At 36.5% G+C, this 18,748-nt stretch overlaps 1 protein-coding gene across 7 annotated transcripts in view; it reads left to right on the top strand.

Moving 5' to 3' along the window:
- Positions 1-18,748, top strand: part of znf385b (zinc finger protein 385B) — a 123,991-nt gene that overhangs the window by 87,861 nt on the left and 17,382 nt on the right. For all 7 annotated transcript variants that reach the window (XM_026271291.1, XM_026271290.1, XM_026271295.1 and 4 more), the window contains 2 exons: positions 6,121-6,263; positions 18,065-18,175. In XM_026271291.1, coding sequence (XP_026127076.1) covers positions 6,121-6,263; positions 18,065-18,175 — 254 coding nt within the window. The remainder of the gene's footprint in view (positions 1-6,120; positions 6,264-18,064; positions 18,176-18,748) is intronic.

Genomic DNA, 18,748 nt, shown 5'->3' on the forward strand with positions numbered 1-18,748 from the left:
AACATCACTTGCTCATGTTAAATGTTTTGTTTGAATCTCAAAAATATTGTTTATTTTAAACAATCTATTATGTTTGTGTGTGTATATATGGCAATATATGATACGGTAATTTTATCATTAACAGGATTTTACTGTAACGTTTTTACAGTGCACATCATAAATCACCGACTCTCGTGCTGCTGTTTTCTTCCAATGCTCTTTCTGCTTCATAACACCTGATCTGGCCAAACACAGCTCTTTGGCTGCAGAGTGCACAATGAAGAACAGTAATTACTGCGGCCTCTTTCACACACAGACTTTATCCTGTCATCGGTTTTAGTGATTGGCCCTGACCACAGACTTCAAACCACTGGCATGTCTGCCTTGCAACAGAGCTCCATGTCTCTCTCTAATGGTCTTCTAGTATTGTTCCCAGCAATTTAGGCTGGCGCTTGAAGTCGAGTATAAGTGTGGTAAAATAAATAGAGAGAAACAAAAGAAACTGTTAGGGAAATATGCTTTGATGCATGGCATCGATCACTTACCCCAGGGTTTGATGTTACATCCTAACCACCATGGCTGTTGACCATAGTTATGTGACTGTTGTCTTCATATGTCACAGTGACAGCATTTAAAATCGCCTACTCTCTGAGCGCTATCATAGACCTGGCGCAAGTGTTTTTGCTATAGTTTCAGCCCGACCCAAATATAATTGTCCTGTCCTGCGCCACTTTGTTTAAATAGCATTTGCATTTGCGCCCATTTCTTCGCCCATGGATGTGCTAGTCTGAAAAAGAGGTGTGTTCAGGCGCATTGTTGGTGCGTTGCTATTTTGAGAAGCTGAAAATAGACTATACACCAACTCAAACCTGGTCTGAAGTCTGCCGAAATGTTACTTCTTTGATATTTAAAGATCGCGTTAATAATATGCGCATATAGGAGGGTGCACAGCGTGCTTATTACACGCAGCAGCACACAAACATTTTTAGAAATTAAAAATTAAATTCCACCATGTAAATAGCTATTTTGGATGCAGCCAATGACTTGTTACCTACTATTTTTTTGCATACTGTATAGTAAAAAAGTATGCGATTTTGGATGAATCCTGTGAATTCTGACATACTTTTCATATACCGTTTTTCACCTACTAGAAGGGAAGTATGTGATTTTTGCATGCAGCCTGTGAATTTGTACATACTACTCTTCACACACTGTTTTCACCTTCTGTATAGGGAAGTAGGCCGATGTGATTTTAGATGCAGGCTGTTAATTCGGAGATACTTCTCTTTTCACCTTCTATATACTGGGGAAGTATGTATTTTGGATGCATAAAAGAGAATGTGTACTTGTTACTCTTCACATGCTATTTTTGCCTGTATAGTAGGGAAGTATGTGATTTTGGATTCCTTCCTATGAATTCTAACATAATTTTCCACATACTGTTTTTCCCCTTCTAGAAAGTAAGTACTGTATGTGATTTTGCATGCATCCTTTGAATTTGTGTATATATTACTCTTCACATACAATTTTCACCTACCCTGTTTCTTTATAGTACGGAACTATGCAGTTTAAGATGCAGAATGTGAATCTGTAAATACTACTCTTCACATACTATTTTTGCCTATTGTATAGTAGGGAAGTATGCGATTTAAGATGCAGCCTGTGAATTCAGACATATTTCTCCTTTTACATACCATTTTTCACCTACTATATAGTGTGGAAAGTATGCAGTTTTGGATTCAGAATGTGAATCTGTAAATACTCCTCTTCACATACAGTTTTTACCTACTATATAGTATTGAAATATGTGATTTTGGATGCAGCCTGTGTATTCGGAAAGTTTTCTTTTCACATACTGTATAGTATGGAAGTATGTGATTTTGGATGTAGCCTGTGAATCTGTACCTACAACTTGAATTACTATCTTTTATTGCAATGGCCAGATGTGCAACTCTCTTAAAATGAATAATTTTGGCAGAGAAAAATATTGGTAATGATTATAGTCTTGTTTTGAAGTAAAAAGGAATTGCTAGGAATATTTTCCTTTGCGATTAAACAATCCATGCATCAAAGCAGTTCAACTAATACAGTGAGTCAAAACCTAAATGATGAGGACAATCATTACCCATCTGAGTCTTTGCATCTCTGATGGTTTCATTAAGCTTTGAAATATGCAGCGTTTCGCCTCATCTGAACCATGAAAACGCAGTTGTTTTATTGAAACTGAATGTTCTGGTCGGGCCACAGAGCTTCAAATCACGGCTATGAATTTTGATGCCAGTCAGAGGGCCAAGTTCAGTTATTGCATGTGGTTCTCATTAAACTCAGCAAATGGGAATAAAATAGGTCTGTTTCAGCACTCGGATGTACAGGTGGTGAGGGAGAGACATCTGTCTAGTGATGGAGAGAGTAGGCATTTGTATTATACCGAAGTGGACTTGTTCAAGCCTGTGCATTGCAATCATTGATATTTTGGGGAAAAAAAAGAACATGTATTTACACAAATTAGAAGCAATTTTCTTGAAATGTTGACTCTGACAGTCTGAACACAGCGCAACCATAAGTTTTCCTTCATCTCCATAATCTGATTTATTTAACAGCCACAAATGCAGTTTTATATAACCAAATAATGCTTGTAAGGCAGCCACAAAACATACTACAAGACGCCTCATTGAGGGCATCTAGTCAGCCTTGACTTGTTGGGCGACATCTGAAAAGAAAGCCAAAAAAGCATTTCTCGTACACTGCCTTACTCCTTTTGCCATTTAGCTCACTCTGACAGGCATTGATTCCTTGTTAATTGTTCAGACTTTCTTCAGACAGACCGGATGTCAAGAAAAAAGCACATTTGCATCTTGTTTTTTTTTCTGCAAAGAGTACAAACGTGCCATGCTAGCTTATGATTAAAGCGGCATTAGTGGCATTATACCTCCCAGGGTGCTGTGCTGTAGCTTTAGATGTTCCTGTATCCCCTGCCATGCTAAAAGCATGTTTTCTTTAGCATCGTTTTTTTAGGTGCATTACAAGGCTTTGTTAACCATTACACACAGAAGTTTAAGACTGAGATGACATTTTTGCTTTACTCAAGCTGATTATGTTTCACAGCTTGACCTCTGATTCGTGGAACGAAGGATCTTGGATCTCTTTTAATAGTGCAGAGAACTGAAAATGACCCTTTCCCTTTCGTCACATACATGATTAGATATCTCCATGGCGCATTACACAAGATCCTTCTTCATTACACATCCGATTGGAGCTGTCATTGTGTCATATAAATGGATGTGGTACTGCTCACGCTGATCAAAGCCCATTAGAGGCCAATTTATTCAGCAGTGTTTCACTAGCATTATGACTCGCTTCTATTATAGCGGAAGTATGCGATCCAGATCTCCAGTCAGAATGAATAACTGTGAGTAAATGAAAAGAGACTGTTACTGATTGAACAGAAGTAAAAATGATTTAAATGAACGAGCTTACTTGGGACAAATATGCATGTTAAATTGACAAGAAGTCATTTAGAAGACGCTTTTATTCAAACCCACGTACTATAGACTTGTCATTGTCACAATAATGAAAATTTAGAAACTCTCCAATGGGCTCAAACTATTAGTGTTCGAGCTAAGATCATTATCCTGTCACACTACCCCGTTGTTACAAATAGTGATCCACACATGAGGAGAAAGGACTCACAATATATTTAATTAGCATTTGGTGCACTTTTATTAGTCTTATGTACTTTCATAATGTTTATCAGTATTTTGAACTCTACATTACTTTTACAGAGACTGGTCATTATTAATTTACAGGTAATTTTTTTGGCTTTCATTTTATTTAGTTTTTGTAATTTATTTTTATTTGTGCTTGCCATTTTTATATTATTTTGTTTATATACACACACACACACACACATATATATATATATATATATATATTTATTAGTGCTGTCAATCGATTAAAAAAAATTAACTAATTAATCGCACAATTTTTTAAAATTAATCGCGATTAATCGCGATTAATCGCAATTAAAAGACTGAAACTTTTTGGATATGTAAATGTAAAATGTAAATAATTAATGTAAACTCAAGACAAAGAAACTATTTAAATTCAAAATATGATTGTTTATTGGAATTTTTGTTTAACTTGTAACACAGATTTTCTCATGTAAACAACATACCTGCAATAAACCATCAATATCCTCCAAATTAACTGTTGGCTTGAAAGCCATATTTATTACAGAAATAAAAACACAGGCATGTAAGTACCATTTGAATTTCAAAACAATCAATGCCAATAAAAAACTAAAATGATTTCCATGTTGAATTCTAAGTGGACTGCAACAAAAATTCCAAAGTATAGTCATTGCCAGTGCTTTAAGTGGGCCAGTATGCACCCATACTCAGTACTGCCACTTCCAAATATAGCTCTTGAGCGTACCGCCACCTCTCCGTGCGCCCAGAACGTGCTTGTAGCGTACCGGTACGCTCATTTGGACATCTGTTTTAATAGAGGTTTTAATCTTTTACCTGCACTGCCGATTTTCAGAGCGCCCTTCACAATGCAAGCTTCCTAATTCATCCCACCCAGAGCAGAAACTACATTACCCATTCACCCTTAAGTTATACAAGTGAATAGCGCATGTGTCGCTTTTCCCACTGTTAAGTGTCAACAACTCAACGTGGCCGGAGAAGGTGTGTGAAACTCGTTGTGAGTTATAATAAAGCAAAATCTTGAGTATTTATTGTCTGATAAACATTAAAAACTGTCTGCGGAGGTTGAGTTGTCCTGCAGCCCCCGCTGGCTGCTCATTGGCTGCAGCATCTTTTTTCTAAGTTCTAAAAAAATACCATAGACGGCAAGGCACAAATTTAGATATTCATTTATCTAATTAATCTATAGCCTATGCACAAAGACAATATGATATTTTTGTCCCCTTTTTGTTTTAAAGCTTGATGAAGAGAGAGAGCGCAAGTTGCTGCAGCTGCGAGGAGGACAGTGATGCACGCGCACAGGAGTGATTGACAGTTCGCGGCACTGTGTACAAAAAATACTCCGCTACACAATTATTTCGTTATTTTCATTTAAGCTTATTAACGTTAGCGTTACAGAAAGGTCTGATTTACGCACTGTTACAGTCATTGTTTTTTTTTTTTTTTTTAAACAATGACATTTGAGTTCATGATTTTAATGTTGCTGTTTCTTGTGGCAGACTAAATGAAGAGTAATGTTTCTTGTGGCAGACTGAAGAGTAATCCGGCAGAGTTTTATACTGAAACTTTCCGTCTAAAAGTCCTTCCTTGGTCTTATCCATATTTCTTTGCACGTTGAACACACATAGGCCACAACTGGAAATAAAAAAAAAACTACAACCGCGTTAATTGCGTTATTTTTTTTTAACGCGTTAAATATTTCAAATTAATCGAATGCGTTAACGCGCTAATTTTGACAGCACTAATATTTATATATAGTTTTAGTAATTTTAGCGATTTGGTTGATGACCATTTATTTTTACATTTTCTTTACATAACTTTTTTCAGCTTTATTTCAATTAATGAAAACAAATTTTAATCATTTTAGTTAACAATACTGGTTTATTAGAGTATGCTTACACCAAACCAATGTATAAACAGATATAAAATATTACATTTTTTATCAATACAATGATGTATTGAATGAAGTGAACATATTATAAAGTAAGCTTTATACTCGGCATTCTTTTAGATTGTTGCATCAAGCTTGTTGCAGTTAATTATGAGATTTGTTTCTCTGCAAATAATATACATGCCAATGATTTTTTATAGGGATAGTTGACCAAAAAATGAGGAAGAGTAAATGATGAAAAAATTGTCATAGGTAAATTAACAAAGTTTGGAACATTGCATAGCATTGCATAGTCTTTCCTGATCTGTTTTTCACCGTCTGTCAACCTTTCTCTCTGTTCTGTCTCTGTTTGTGCCAGTCTTCCTCCCTAGAGTATTCAGCTTCTTTGGTCGATGATGTTGAGCTTCCTCTGATCATTGCCTGTTCTCTAATGCATCTTCTCTCGCTTTCCTCATCTGTGCATGAGTGGATGCAAGTAGGGATATTTTGTCCCTAAAGTTTTGTCTCTTGTGTCCTAACTCTCTCCCTCTTCTTTCCCTCCAGGAAGTTCCTGTCATAGCAACACACTCCCTGCATTGGTTCGGACTCCTTCTCTAATGATGCAGTCCGGTCTGGACATGAAGCCTTTCATGACCTTCCCAGTGGAGAGCTCCTCTCCAGTCGGCCTGTTCCCCAATTTCAATTCGGTAAGTAAGCCTGCTTTCATCTCTCTGCTCTTGGCTGTCTGTCTCTTTAATGTTGGCTTCGTTCCTGTGTGTGTTGACACTGATGGAATTAAAACCTTCACTGAAAATCATGGCATGTGGAGGGATAATGTTCTTTGTTAGGTGGATATCGTCCTTCACAAACTGCAGCGTGTGTGGTTGTTTGGAAGAGGGTCTGATAATTGCGTGCTAGCGGCTATTTAGAATGGCATACTACATTGGAGGCTCGCCCGAAAATGAGCCATGAGGTTAGCAGACAGCAGGGAAAAAACAAAGCTGAATGCAAATAACTAAATGCAACTAGCCATATAATCCTGCATAGTTAGGACAGCAAAAGAAACGTTTTTTCAATGTTTAAAAGATAATTAGAAATATTGTGGCTTGCAGAAACCTATAGCCATGCCAAATTAGTCAGGCTGTGCAACATGCCCTCATCAATAACTAAGTATGGTAAAGAAATTGTTTATTTTTTCAGAAATGAATTATTTTATTTTTTTATCAAGGTCACATTAAATTTATCAAAAATGACACTAAAGACATTGGTAATGTTACAAAAGATAAATGCTAGTCTTTCTAACTTTCGTGAGCTGCAGATCAGCACATTTTTTGATTTCTGAAGCATCATGTTACATTGAAGACTTGAGTCATGATACTGAAAATTCAGCTTTGCATGTCAGGAATAAATTGTTTTAAAATACATTATTTTAGACAACAATTATTTTAATTTGTAATAATAATTCACATTATTCCTGTTAGCCTAAGAAAGTAAAAAAAAAATGATTAAAAACAAGTGAAAAGCTTGGGGGGAAAATAAGAGGAAATACACTAATTACAATAGATAAATACAGCAGGATAAAGTTACAAATAAAATAAGGACGACAGTATTCAGGTACAGAAATGTAATAATTAAGTGCAAAATAACACTGCATAGTGTTCACTGTATAAATGACATGTATATTAATCTTTGTCAAAGCTGTGTTATTGTTTGATTAGCTGTAATGACAGCATCAGGTATTTATAGGCTGCTGTCCCTTTAAGACCTGATGCACGTGTCTAATGAAACACATCCAATTTCTTTCTTACATTTACCACATTGATTGTCGAGATGAGTATTTTATTAGAATTTTATGTGTATGTGTCTGTTCAAACACAAGGAGATGCGAAAGCGTTATCTTGTTGGAATGGTTTAAAATCACTTGAGTCAGTAAACAAGTACAAATGATAAACTTTAATTGAATTATGGTTAAATTTTCCATTAAATCCTCGGATCACATGTGTGCCGAACCATGGGGCCTGGTCTGTACAGATCACGGATCAACTACGATCCATTCAACTTCTAGTTTGGCCTGTGCAGTTTAAGGCAACATTAATACATTTCAATGCGAATTCAGTGTGATTTGTTTTTTATATTTCAGCTTAATTATCTTCTGGATCAGCTGTTAGTATTTGTTTTGAACCTCCTTAATTAAACACTTTCCATTCCTAGCAGACCGTAGGCAAGATATTAAAAACCGCATTGCCGACAAGTTGGTCATTTTTGCTCACCCTGTTCAACACGAGATGATGTTTCACTTTTTCTTTTCTGTGTTTTGTTCTCGTAGCCTTGATATTAAAACAGTAGCAATATCAGATGTTCAGTTTATTATATCCCAGTTAATGGCAGCAGTCCTAGTATGTTTCATTCTGAACGTCGCCAGTGTGCGTTTGAGGGAAAGTCTGCAGTCGTGTCGACCCCTCATGCATTGATTCCAGCCCCTAACCACCCCCCAAATAAGAGGGAGCAAAATCGATTTGTGCTTTTATCTCCACACCCAGACCGCTGTGGTGATGGCAACGAAGGGAGACAGAGAGAGAGGCTGATGGGATCTGAAATAGAAAGAAAGTCAGTCTGAATGTGGGGCTTGTTTAACTGCCATGGTTTTATTGTGTGGCTCAAAACCTTTCTCCTTCTTTCTTTTCACTTACTCCCTCTGTTTCTTTCACTTTCTTGTCACTCTTCTCACTCTCCGCAATGCATCGTCCTGCTGTGACTCAAAGTGACTGTGCTCTCTTTAAAGCAGTTAGTAAAGGCCAAGCCTTGGGTCATTGTGAAACAAGGATGGTGTGCCATTCCAAATTAAATTACAAAGTCTTTTCAATTTCAATTCAATCATATATATATGTTGGTCTGAGTATTTCAAAAACTGCTGGTCTACTGGGATTTTCTAGGGTTTACAGAGAATGGTCCAAAAAAGAGAAAATGATTGGTACCAGTGAGTGGCAGTTGTGTGGACGAAAATGCCTTGTTGATGTCAGAGGTCGGAGGAGCATGGGCAGACTGGTTAGAGATGCTAGAAAGGCAACAGTAACTCGAATAACCACTTGTTACAACCAAGGTATGCAGAATACCATTTTGAATGCACAACACATTGAACCCTGAAGCAGATGGGCTACAACAGCAGAAGGCTACAATTCGTACAGTCTCACCAAAACTGGACAATAGAAGATTGGAAAAACATTGCCTGGTCTGATGAGTCTCAATTTCTGCTGTAGCATTCAGATGATAGGGTCAGAATTTGTACATGAAAGCATGGAACCATCCTGCCTTGTCTCAACTGTTTAGGCTGGTGGTGGTGGTGGTGTAATGGTATAGGGGATATTTTCTTGGCACACATTTTTGGCCCCTTAGTACCAACTGAGCATCGTTTAAACGCCACAGTCTACCTGAGTATTGTAGCTGACCATGTCCATCCCTTTATGACTACAGTGTATCCATCTTCTAATGGCTACTTCCAGCAGGATAATGCACCATGTCACAAAGCTCAAATCATCACAGACTGGTTTCTTGGGTATGACAATGAGTTTACTTGACTCAAATGGCCTTCACAGTCACCAGATCTCAATCCAATAGAGCATCTTTGGTATGTGGTGGAATGGGAGATTTTGCATCATCTGCAGCTGACAAATCTGCAGCAACTGTCTGATGCTATAATGTCAATATGGACCAAAATCTTTTTTGGTATATATGTCCATATGTTTCCAACACCTTGTTGAATCTATGCCACAGAAAATTAAGGCAGTTCCAACCCGGTTAGCGCAAGGTTGGCTCTGAATTCACGTACACACAAACCAAGGGTCACAGGAGGGGTGGGATGTTGATCAGTTTTGGCTTGCGATGGTTGTCATCATCGATCTCAACCAATGAAATATTTGGGTTGGCCTAAGACTAACCCACCGTCTTACGGAGCACGATATCTCAAAAAACACATTCTGCCTTTTGCATGATGATAACAATATAATGCACACTAGGGATGAGAATCGTGAAGAATTCAACAATTTGGTCTTACCAAATATTCAAAATTACTAAGACTGTAGTAGAACTCACATGAATGCTCCAGATCAAATTATTTAGGCTAAGCATCAACATTAACAAACCACTGTTCACTGTTGTTTTTAACAGAAAAGAGCTCGAAATCACGACTTCATAAGTGGGATAGGACCTTTTTACGATTAGCATGTGAAGACAGCAGAGAAGCGCTGTGGAGTGCATTGTTTTGTTAGCGTTTTGGTTTATTATTTTGAGTTGTTTGGGACACTGTAACACACAGCCTTCTCACAATTGCTTTACACATCTATCACTTTTGCCGCTCAGAAATATATATACATATATTTATATAGCGTGTGTTTGTGTGTGTGTGTGTGTGTGTGTATATGTATATATATATATATATATATATATATATATATATATATATACATACACGCACACCCACACACACACACAAAATAGAATTCAGTATATTCTGCTTCCTGTTCTTCAAATTTGATTTCAGCTTCCTTTGTGTGAATTTGATTCTTTTTACAGCTTAATTTTATTCTAATTGCAGTTAAAAGGAAGTAAATTCTTAAATCTCACAGATCTGTCTGCAGTTGACTGCACTGTTTTTACGGCCCAGCACCCAACGGATTGCACAAAAAATAAACAAATAAACACAGCAGAAGCTGTCATAATTACTGCTTGACTGTTGGTGCAAATCAAGAGGTTCTCTGGGCTGCAATCACACCACCGCAAAATTAGCGTAATTATACCGTCTCCCTGCAAGGCCATCAAATGAATTATTTTCTCCTAATGAAACTAATCACAGTAGTCTCTGTTGAGCTTTCCAGGAATGGCATAGGCTAATTATAGTTAGTGGTGCACATGATTTGTGGGTATTTTGGAGGTATCGCTTGATCAGCGCTGTTGTTTGTTTGTCCCTTATACTGAACTCACCTCTCCTACCTCTCTTGTCATGGTGACTCCCCTCCAATCAGCATCTATGCTCGGCTCATTTACTATGCAGTACATTTCCATGTGTCTTAATATCTTGAATAAAACATTTAACTTTGAAATCAGTTTTCTTCAGGACATCACTAAGTGAGAATTTCACCAGTTTGGTTTGAGAATATGCTGATTGAATTAAAATCATTTCTAACTAATAACCAAATTATAAGGTTTTGTCCTCAGTTACACTTCACATCCAGTCCGTCTTTGGTACTATCCCTTCACATAACAAAAGCCATCATCTTTCAGGAAGTGACATCATTTTGGAAGGGAAGGTAAACAACAGCACAAGCTTTAGTGATATCATCATTTTAAAAATAAAAAAATGTTGAAATGAACTTCAGTTGAATCCCTCACTTTTATCTGTAGAGTAAACAGTCAAATTTAAGTTTCTGGAAGTTTGGTATAGTGGAAGTTTGGTATATCCTCTTTTAAATTACAGCATGAATATGATTATTGTTAAGTTACTTTGAAAGTACTGCATAACAAGCATGACTCAATAGAGATTCAGAGGAAAGAGAACTGCCGTTGTGTCATAAAAACACGTTGTGCGTGTGTGTGCCCTGACATATGCCTCTCCTGGCACACTGTCAGAGCTCACTGTGTGTGGAACATCATGAGCAGGTGTCCTTATGTATAATTAGTGCTTCCTCCACTCCACATGCAGAGAAGCCTACAAGTCCTCCAAGTAGCTATTAACTAGCCCACCGTCTTACGGAGCACGATATCTCAAAAAACATATTCTACCTTCTGCATGATGATAACAATATAATGCACACTAGGGATGAGAATCGTGAAGAATTCAACAATTTGGTTCCACCAAATATTCAAAACTACACATTTTTTATTAATACTTTTACACAGGAGGAGATAGTTAAAATTAATAAAAAGTGAAAAAAAATTTCCTATATATATATATATATATATATATAAATTTTTTTTTTTTACTTTATATAATATTTATATAAATATATATTTGTTAATACAATTACAATTTCTAACAAATGCCTTTGAAGTACAACTTAATTATTTATATTTCAAGTTGGATAGTAACAACTTTCTGCATCTGTGACTCATTTATCATTTTTATATATATATATTTTTTTTTTCAGAACTGGCTGTGAAATTTAGTACACTTTCATGTGTTTATTATTATTATTATTATATATTTTTTTTTATTGTTTTACATTGGTGGAAGAAAAATGTTAACCAAACCGATTGAAACCTGACACTAATGAATACAAATCATAACAACAGTAAGTGGTATCCGGCTAATTTGTTTCATGATTTGTGAAATATATTGAATAAATCTCTGTGATGGAGGCAGTTGCGGTAGCATTGGATACTATTCATCAGCGTGATTGTGTTTATGTGCTTGAGAGCACTGCGCCCGATCAGGGATCCCAGCCTGATTACAGCGAGCGCATAGTCACGGCTCTCTCTCTCTCTCTCTCTCTCTGTGACTGAAATCAATGCTGCCAGAGTCACAACAGACTGAGGCCAGTTTGTGCTCGGCCAGGTGTTCTCAGCCATGAAGAGAAGCACCACATTATCCATCTGCTGTGCTTTCTGTGCTTCAGAGACGGTCTCTAGCCTTGGCAAGGTCACAGCTATCAATTCACTCCAAGATATTCTTGCTATTACAGAGCTACAGATATCATTGAGGGAGCTCGAAATATGTTCAGAGACAGCCAGAGAAAGAAAGAAAAAAGATTGTTGTATAGTGAGTGTTGTCCCTGAGAGATGCCACAGTGGACATTATCATGAACTCTATGCTTCTTGGGCTGTTTTCTCTTTCCATTTCACTAATGTCATGGCTTGGCAAAGGATTTGATAAGATTTGCATGTTTATATCAATCAGTTTTTTTTGTTTTTTCATTTATTTGCTTCCTTGACTTTGCAGGTGATCTGTGTGAGTGCATTCTTTCTGAATAATACTACTTTTCAGATTTCATTTTTGTTTACTTTTTAATTACGTCGGAATGGAGGTGAATGGCAGGGAAGTGTAATTTATATTCATTTGACAGTGACCGAGCTCTTCACTTCCACTCAAGCTAATGTGATTAACAACGCCTGATTGACAGGTAAATCTGATGAGATGGAGCTCCACCCACAAAGCCTGACATCATCATCTGTGTTTGTATGGGAGGTAAAAAAAAAAAAGATGGAGTGAAGAGTCAGAACAGACTTAAACAGAGATATAAATATGAAAATCATATGCAAGATGTAGTGAATCTTGACTGATCGAACATACGAAAAGCAAACTTTACATTTAAATTTTTGTAATTTTAACTGGTTTAAAGATACATTGATAAAAAATAAATAAGATAGTCACGTTCATGTGATCTTGTGCATTAAGTGAAAAGAACAAATTTATACAACAGTATTCATTGTACAGTAAGTATGCATAAAAAGTTTTGTGAATTGGTTTAATTTTCACCATTATTCAGAAGGAATTAGTAATTTATCATAAACATAGAATCCAAATATATGTATTTGTTTTTAAATTAAACAAACAGGAAAATTATTGTTAAAATTGCAAGAAATTATAAAATCGTTAAAGTCTTATGAATTCGACTTATTGGGCATCCGTTTCTATTATTAAAATTTAATTACAAAAATCATTCAACTCAGGGAGAAAGGAATTTCATAGGGCAGTACAATAGCCCTTTAGTGTACTGTTTACAATATACAATTTATTTACATTTACTCATGTTTTTGAATGTTATTTCTGATTTCATAGTATTTCGACATTTGACATTTAAAAACTGATTGTCCTTTTAATTTAAAATCACATTGTTGACATTTGAAATTCTAATCCCTGAGCAATGTCAGTACAAACTAATTAATATTCATGAGCTCATATTTTGCCATATAAGGACATTGCAACCCCTCCATCGTCAGTTTCCCCCTTCTGTCTAATTTATTCCAGCACCACAGGATGAGCTGGGTACCGTACGGCAGATTTTGAATACACATGCAGTGGAAGAGCACAACAACAGTCCCACCAGCTGTATCTTCCCCCCTGACCCCTCCATCTCCCGCAGTCATTATATCTTTAGCCTGTAACTTCCCTGCACTGATAGCTGTTGTGCTTGTTGTGGTGGGAGAGCGAGATTTTAATTACAGATTACCGCTGTTCAGCATCATGCACAACAGGTAGCATGTCAGAGAGCTGACCGACTGCAACTATGGACTTTGGGTTCTTTAAAAACAGGATGTTTGGGGGTGGTGGGGGGGCGTTTTCTGTGCTGTGGTTTTGTAGAGTTGGTCGAGTGGTGAGGAACTACATTAGTGACCTGCAGAGGTCATGAATGGATGGCTGCTAGTCTACTTTAATGTCCCCTAATCAAATAAAAAGGAAGGAACTCTTATCCAAGGATAAAATGGCATCAGCAAAATGGCATCAACCAAGTCCGCTTAAAAAGGTGGTGGGTTCATATTTAGTCCAATAGCTATCGGACTCAACAGAAGAGAACTGTCATTGATTACATAGTTTGCATATTTGTAGCATGATAACAAAAAGTGTAGTTTAGTGTGTGTAGTTGTGTGTGTGTATAGTATTTTTTTGTTTGTTTGTTTTGTTTTGTTTATAACAGGTCTTTTTACAGACTTGCTGATTTCCAGTGATTTAATTGCTGTCACCGTGAGCGGGGCTTGAGACGTCATTAAGCTAAACATCTAGCTGGGAAATTCAACAATTCAACACATTTTAGTTAAATGAAGTCACGCTTTAGGTGTAATCCATCCATCTCAAAGGGTAACTGTCATAAATACTTAATGGACCAAGTTCATACAAACTCTTATCAGTAGTGAACAGAATTGGCTGTGTAGAGTTGACTCCTGTTTACCCAAGCTCATCGGTTATTCAGAGCTAATCAGCCTGAGATGCGAGGATCAGCAGGCAGGCAGGGTGACCGCGAGTGAGAGAGAGCGGGAAAGAGAGGTGTTGTTGTGAGAACAGACCTCCACTGCATCGCTACCGGAGCGCACGCCACACCGCGTCTCTGTCTGTCTCTGTCTCTGTCTCCGCTGGTGTCTCCTTCTCTTGTGATTCCACACAAAAGTGTGCTATGGACACTCTCCGTTTGCTCCAGGTAAAATATGCCAGGATTGTGTTTGAAGTTGAATACGCTGGGGGGGTTTCTGTCTGTCTATTAAGTGAGCTGTGAAATGCTTTCCTGCTTGGAGAGACGGCTGTAGTGAGGGTGTGAAATGGTTAAATGACTTGGAGGCAAACTCAGAAGTCCGCTCTCTCGTGCCAGGGTTTCATGCATGGCTTCGAGAAGTAGTGAAACACTGTGCGTAATCCTGTTGGACGCTGCACAGCACATATTTTAGAGCTTGTTAAATTTTGTCCGTTTATTTTCTTGTCTCGTTAAATTCTCAGATCCATGAGCACAGATTTGGGACACCATATGAACGGAAACATGTCCCTACCACAGTTCGAAACTGCTGAACTGTCCTTATCATTATTGCTGCTGTAATTGTGTGTAATTTAAGCGTTACATGTTTGTGGCATATTTTTATTGGGTTAATTATTTTATCTATAAAAGCTGTTTAAACTTTCTATTCATCATACAATCCTGTAAAAACAAATATGCTTTACAAAAAAAAAGACGCTAATCAGCACAATAGAATGATTTCTGAATGATCACGTGACAGTAATGGCTGCTAAAATTCAGGTTTCCATAACAGAAATAAATTACATTTTAAAATAAATTCAGAGTTCTTTTAACAGGCAATAATATTTAATATTGTGCTGTTTTTACTGTATTTTTGATCAAATAAATGAAGCCTAGGTGAGAAATAAGAGACTTTTTTTTTTTCAAAAATATTACAAATTCTGATAGCTTTGCTGATGATGTGGGGCTTGTCAATGAAATAAATGTTTTTTATTTAAAAGTTATCAAATGAAGTTTTAGAGCCTTGCTGGATGGAAAATATCGCTCAGATCTGATGTACTGATGGTAATTCTATAGTGTTTTGGAACTTGACAGTTGTGGTAGCTATGAACTATAAATGAGATGTGTGAAGATTATTAAAAAACATTCTTTTGTTAATTTTCAGCAAAAAATAAATAAATTAATAATATGGTTGGTATATAATAACAGACTGTCACTTTTAATCTCATTTATGATTGACATTCACTCTGGCACAACTAGATGTTTACTTTTACATGTCTTATAATTGCTTTTAAGCTTTTAAACGAGAGGAAAAAAAGATTTTTTTTAGAAAATGATTTTTTCAAATCATCAAAAAGAATTGGTTAGGATGTTTTTATTCCATGTTCAAAAGACAGAAGACAAATACATTTTATATAAAAAGAACAGAGTCTTGAAAATACTTTTTCTGTTGTTTAGATGAAAATATTCATTTGATTTGAAAACATGCTGGTGAATGTTAAAACCCAACCTACTCTGAGCTATTCCTGGATCACAGTAATAAAGTGTGTTTGCTGTGTCATTTTGCTGTCACATTACGAGCATTCAGAATTTAATTGGAGAAAATGAGGACATATTTGTAAAGGTTTATGAAAGGCTTTTGTTTGCTTGAATTAAGGATAACTAGCTGGTAGGACTTCAGAAGCTACAAGTGATCAAGTCCACAGAGCTGCTTGGATGCCCTCCTGTTCTGATGTGGCAGAGATCACATTTGCTTTCCTGTCTTCATCCTCCTTGGTTCAGTAATCAGACTATCTGTTTTTATCAGGTAGAGCCCAGGAGACCAGCAAGGCCGCCATTGATTCTCGCCATTAAACAGCTGTCTTGCCTGCAGCTTGGGATCCTTATTGCTCTCATTTCCACCCAGCGTTCAGGGTCGTAGAGACTGACTAATGCAGGGGACACTCTGCGTGTCTGATTCACATCTCACTAACTAACTCTCTTTTCTAATGCTGATTCCACACTTTACAAATGATACTTTTTGGTGCTTTCACCAATGCGACCGTATTATGAGTACTAGCAGCAGCTGTGTCCCACTGGGACTAGGTAATGAGTCAGGACGAGAAGATGCCAGCTTTACTGTTTTATTCGTATTTTTGTCACTTTGAATTTACAACCAAACCTTTGCGTGCACAGAACACAGGCGCTTGCATCCTGACGATATATTGCAAAAGAAGCAGCTGTTGAGCAGAGATGGAATCTCAACGCTAGTTTGCTAAATCAACGTGACTCGATACTTTGGCTCCAAATTAAAATCTTAAAGTTTGTGAAGAGGAATATTTTCTGCAAATTTTATGATACAAATCTCTGTCACACTTTTTATTTGGTTGGTTTGTTTACGCTGTCATTTGTTCAAACATTAGTCAATATTCTTATTCTAGTAAATCAGGAGTTGTTTACCTACCTTATTTAACCCAAAATAGTGCATATTAGTTCCTTAAAGGTACGTATTAGTACCTTAATAGTACATATGTGAACCTGGACCACAAAACCAGTCATAGGTAGCAAGGGTATATTTGTAGCAATAGCAAGAAATACATTGTATGTGTCAAAATGATAGATTTTTCTTATAAGCCAAAAACTATATTACATAAAGATTATGTTCCATTAAGATATTTTGTAAATTTCCTAGCGTAAATATATCAAAGTTTAATTTTTGATTGGTATTATATGCATCGCTTCATTTGGACAACTTTAAAGGTGATTTTCTCAATATTTAGAATTTATAACAAAAAATTGGCACCCTCAGATTGCAGATTTTCAAATAGTTGTATCCCAGTAACAACATTTTTAATAATATGAAATTGTCCTGAAATGGGCTTTTTATAACTAACCCAAAGCATATACCATACCTGTACCATACATGATTATGCTCACCAAGACTGCATTTATTTGATTTAAAATACAGTAAAAACAATAATATTGCAAAATATTATTACAATTTAACATAACTTTTGGCTGTTTTAATGTTTTCAAATGTAATTTATTCTTCTATTTTAATCAGTAATTGTTCAGTCTTCAGCGGAACATGATTTGTCAGAAATCATGCAGATTTACTGCTCATGAAACATTTCTTACTATTAGTTGTTTAATCATTTTTGCAATCTGCGATGGATGTTTTACAGGACTCTTTGTTGAATAGAAATTTGAAAAGAACAACATTTTATTTAAAAAAAAAAACAAATTTTTGATAACATTATAATGCTGTCACTTTTGATCAGTCTATTGCATCTTTTATGGATAATGGCATTTATTTGACTTTGAACATGTCAGGTTATTAGAAATGATTCATACAATTACGTGTGACCATAAACATAAAAAAGATGCTAAATTAACATCATTAATAGTAGTTCACATCTACAAATTAGACAAATTATCTTTGCGAACTGAAATTTTTTTTAGTGCACACTCACTTCAGAAAACCGCTTTCATACCAGCCAAACGATTCAAACTCTGACAACAAACAGACTCTGGTCCACACCAGAATCTCTAATGTGAAAGCACCCTCAAGTGTTCCTCTGCTCTTTGTCTTCCAGATGGACCCCGTCCAGAAAGCAGTAATCAACCACACATTTGGAGTCTCCATTCCTCCCAAGAAAAAGCAAGTTATTTCTTGCAACATCTGTCAGCTCCGCTTTAATTCAGATGTGAGTACAAAAAACTAACTTTTCTCTGGTTATTTGTGTGTTTATATGAGGACGTGTAAATGTTTGTCTTTGGTTTGTGCATGTGCCGCATCTCCTTCCAGTGTAAACTTTTCTCTTTAATATGGAAAGAGAAATGATCTTAGCCCTTTCTAGTTCTGTCTGTGTAAAAGTGGCTGTTATAGTGCTGTGTTTGGCTCTGCACGCTGATGGCTGATTAAAAGTAGCCCCAGTACAGCCGTTTAGGGTTCAAGTGGCAACGCTCTTCATTAATCATACAAAACAAGGTAAGTGTGCTAATGTATGGTGATTTTAACAGACGTGATGCTGCCAGTTCCCCCAGCCAGCTTTTAATGAACACTTCTCAGCCATTTTCGACAAGATGCATGTTGGATCATTTGAATGGTTTCATTAAATCGATTGTTATGTTTGCTGTTTTTCAGTGCTCTCTCATTCTCTTTCTTTACCTGTGTTGATTGCACTCCATAATACACACAGCAATTCAACACAGATATCACAGTACGCCTTCAAAATACATTTTTGATGTTGTTAGATGAATATACAAAATCTATGTTT

The sequence above is a fragment of the Carassius auratus genome, chromosome 9 (genome assembly GCF_003368295.1).
Source record: "Carassius auratus strain Wakin chromosome 9, ASM336829v1, whole genome shotgun sequence".
In the NCBI taxonomy this organism is placed as follows: Eukaryota; Metazoa; Chordata; class Actinopteri; order Cypriniformes; family Cyprinidae; genus Carassius; species Carassius auratus.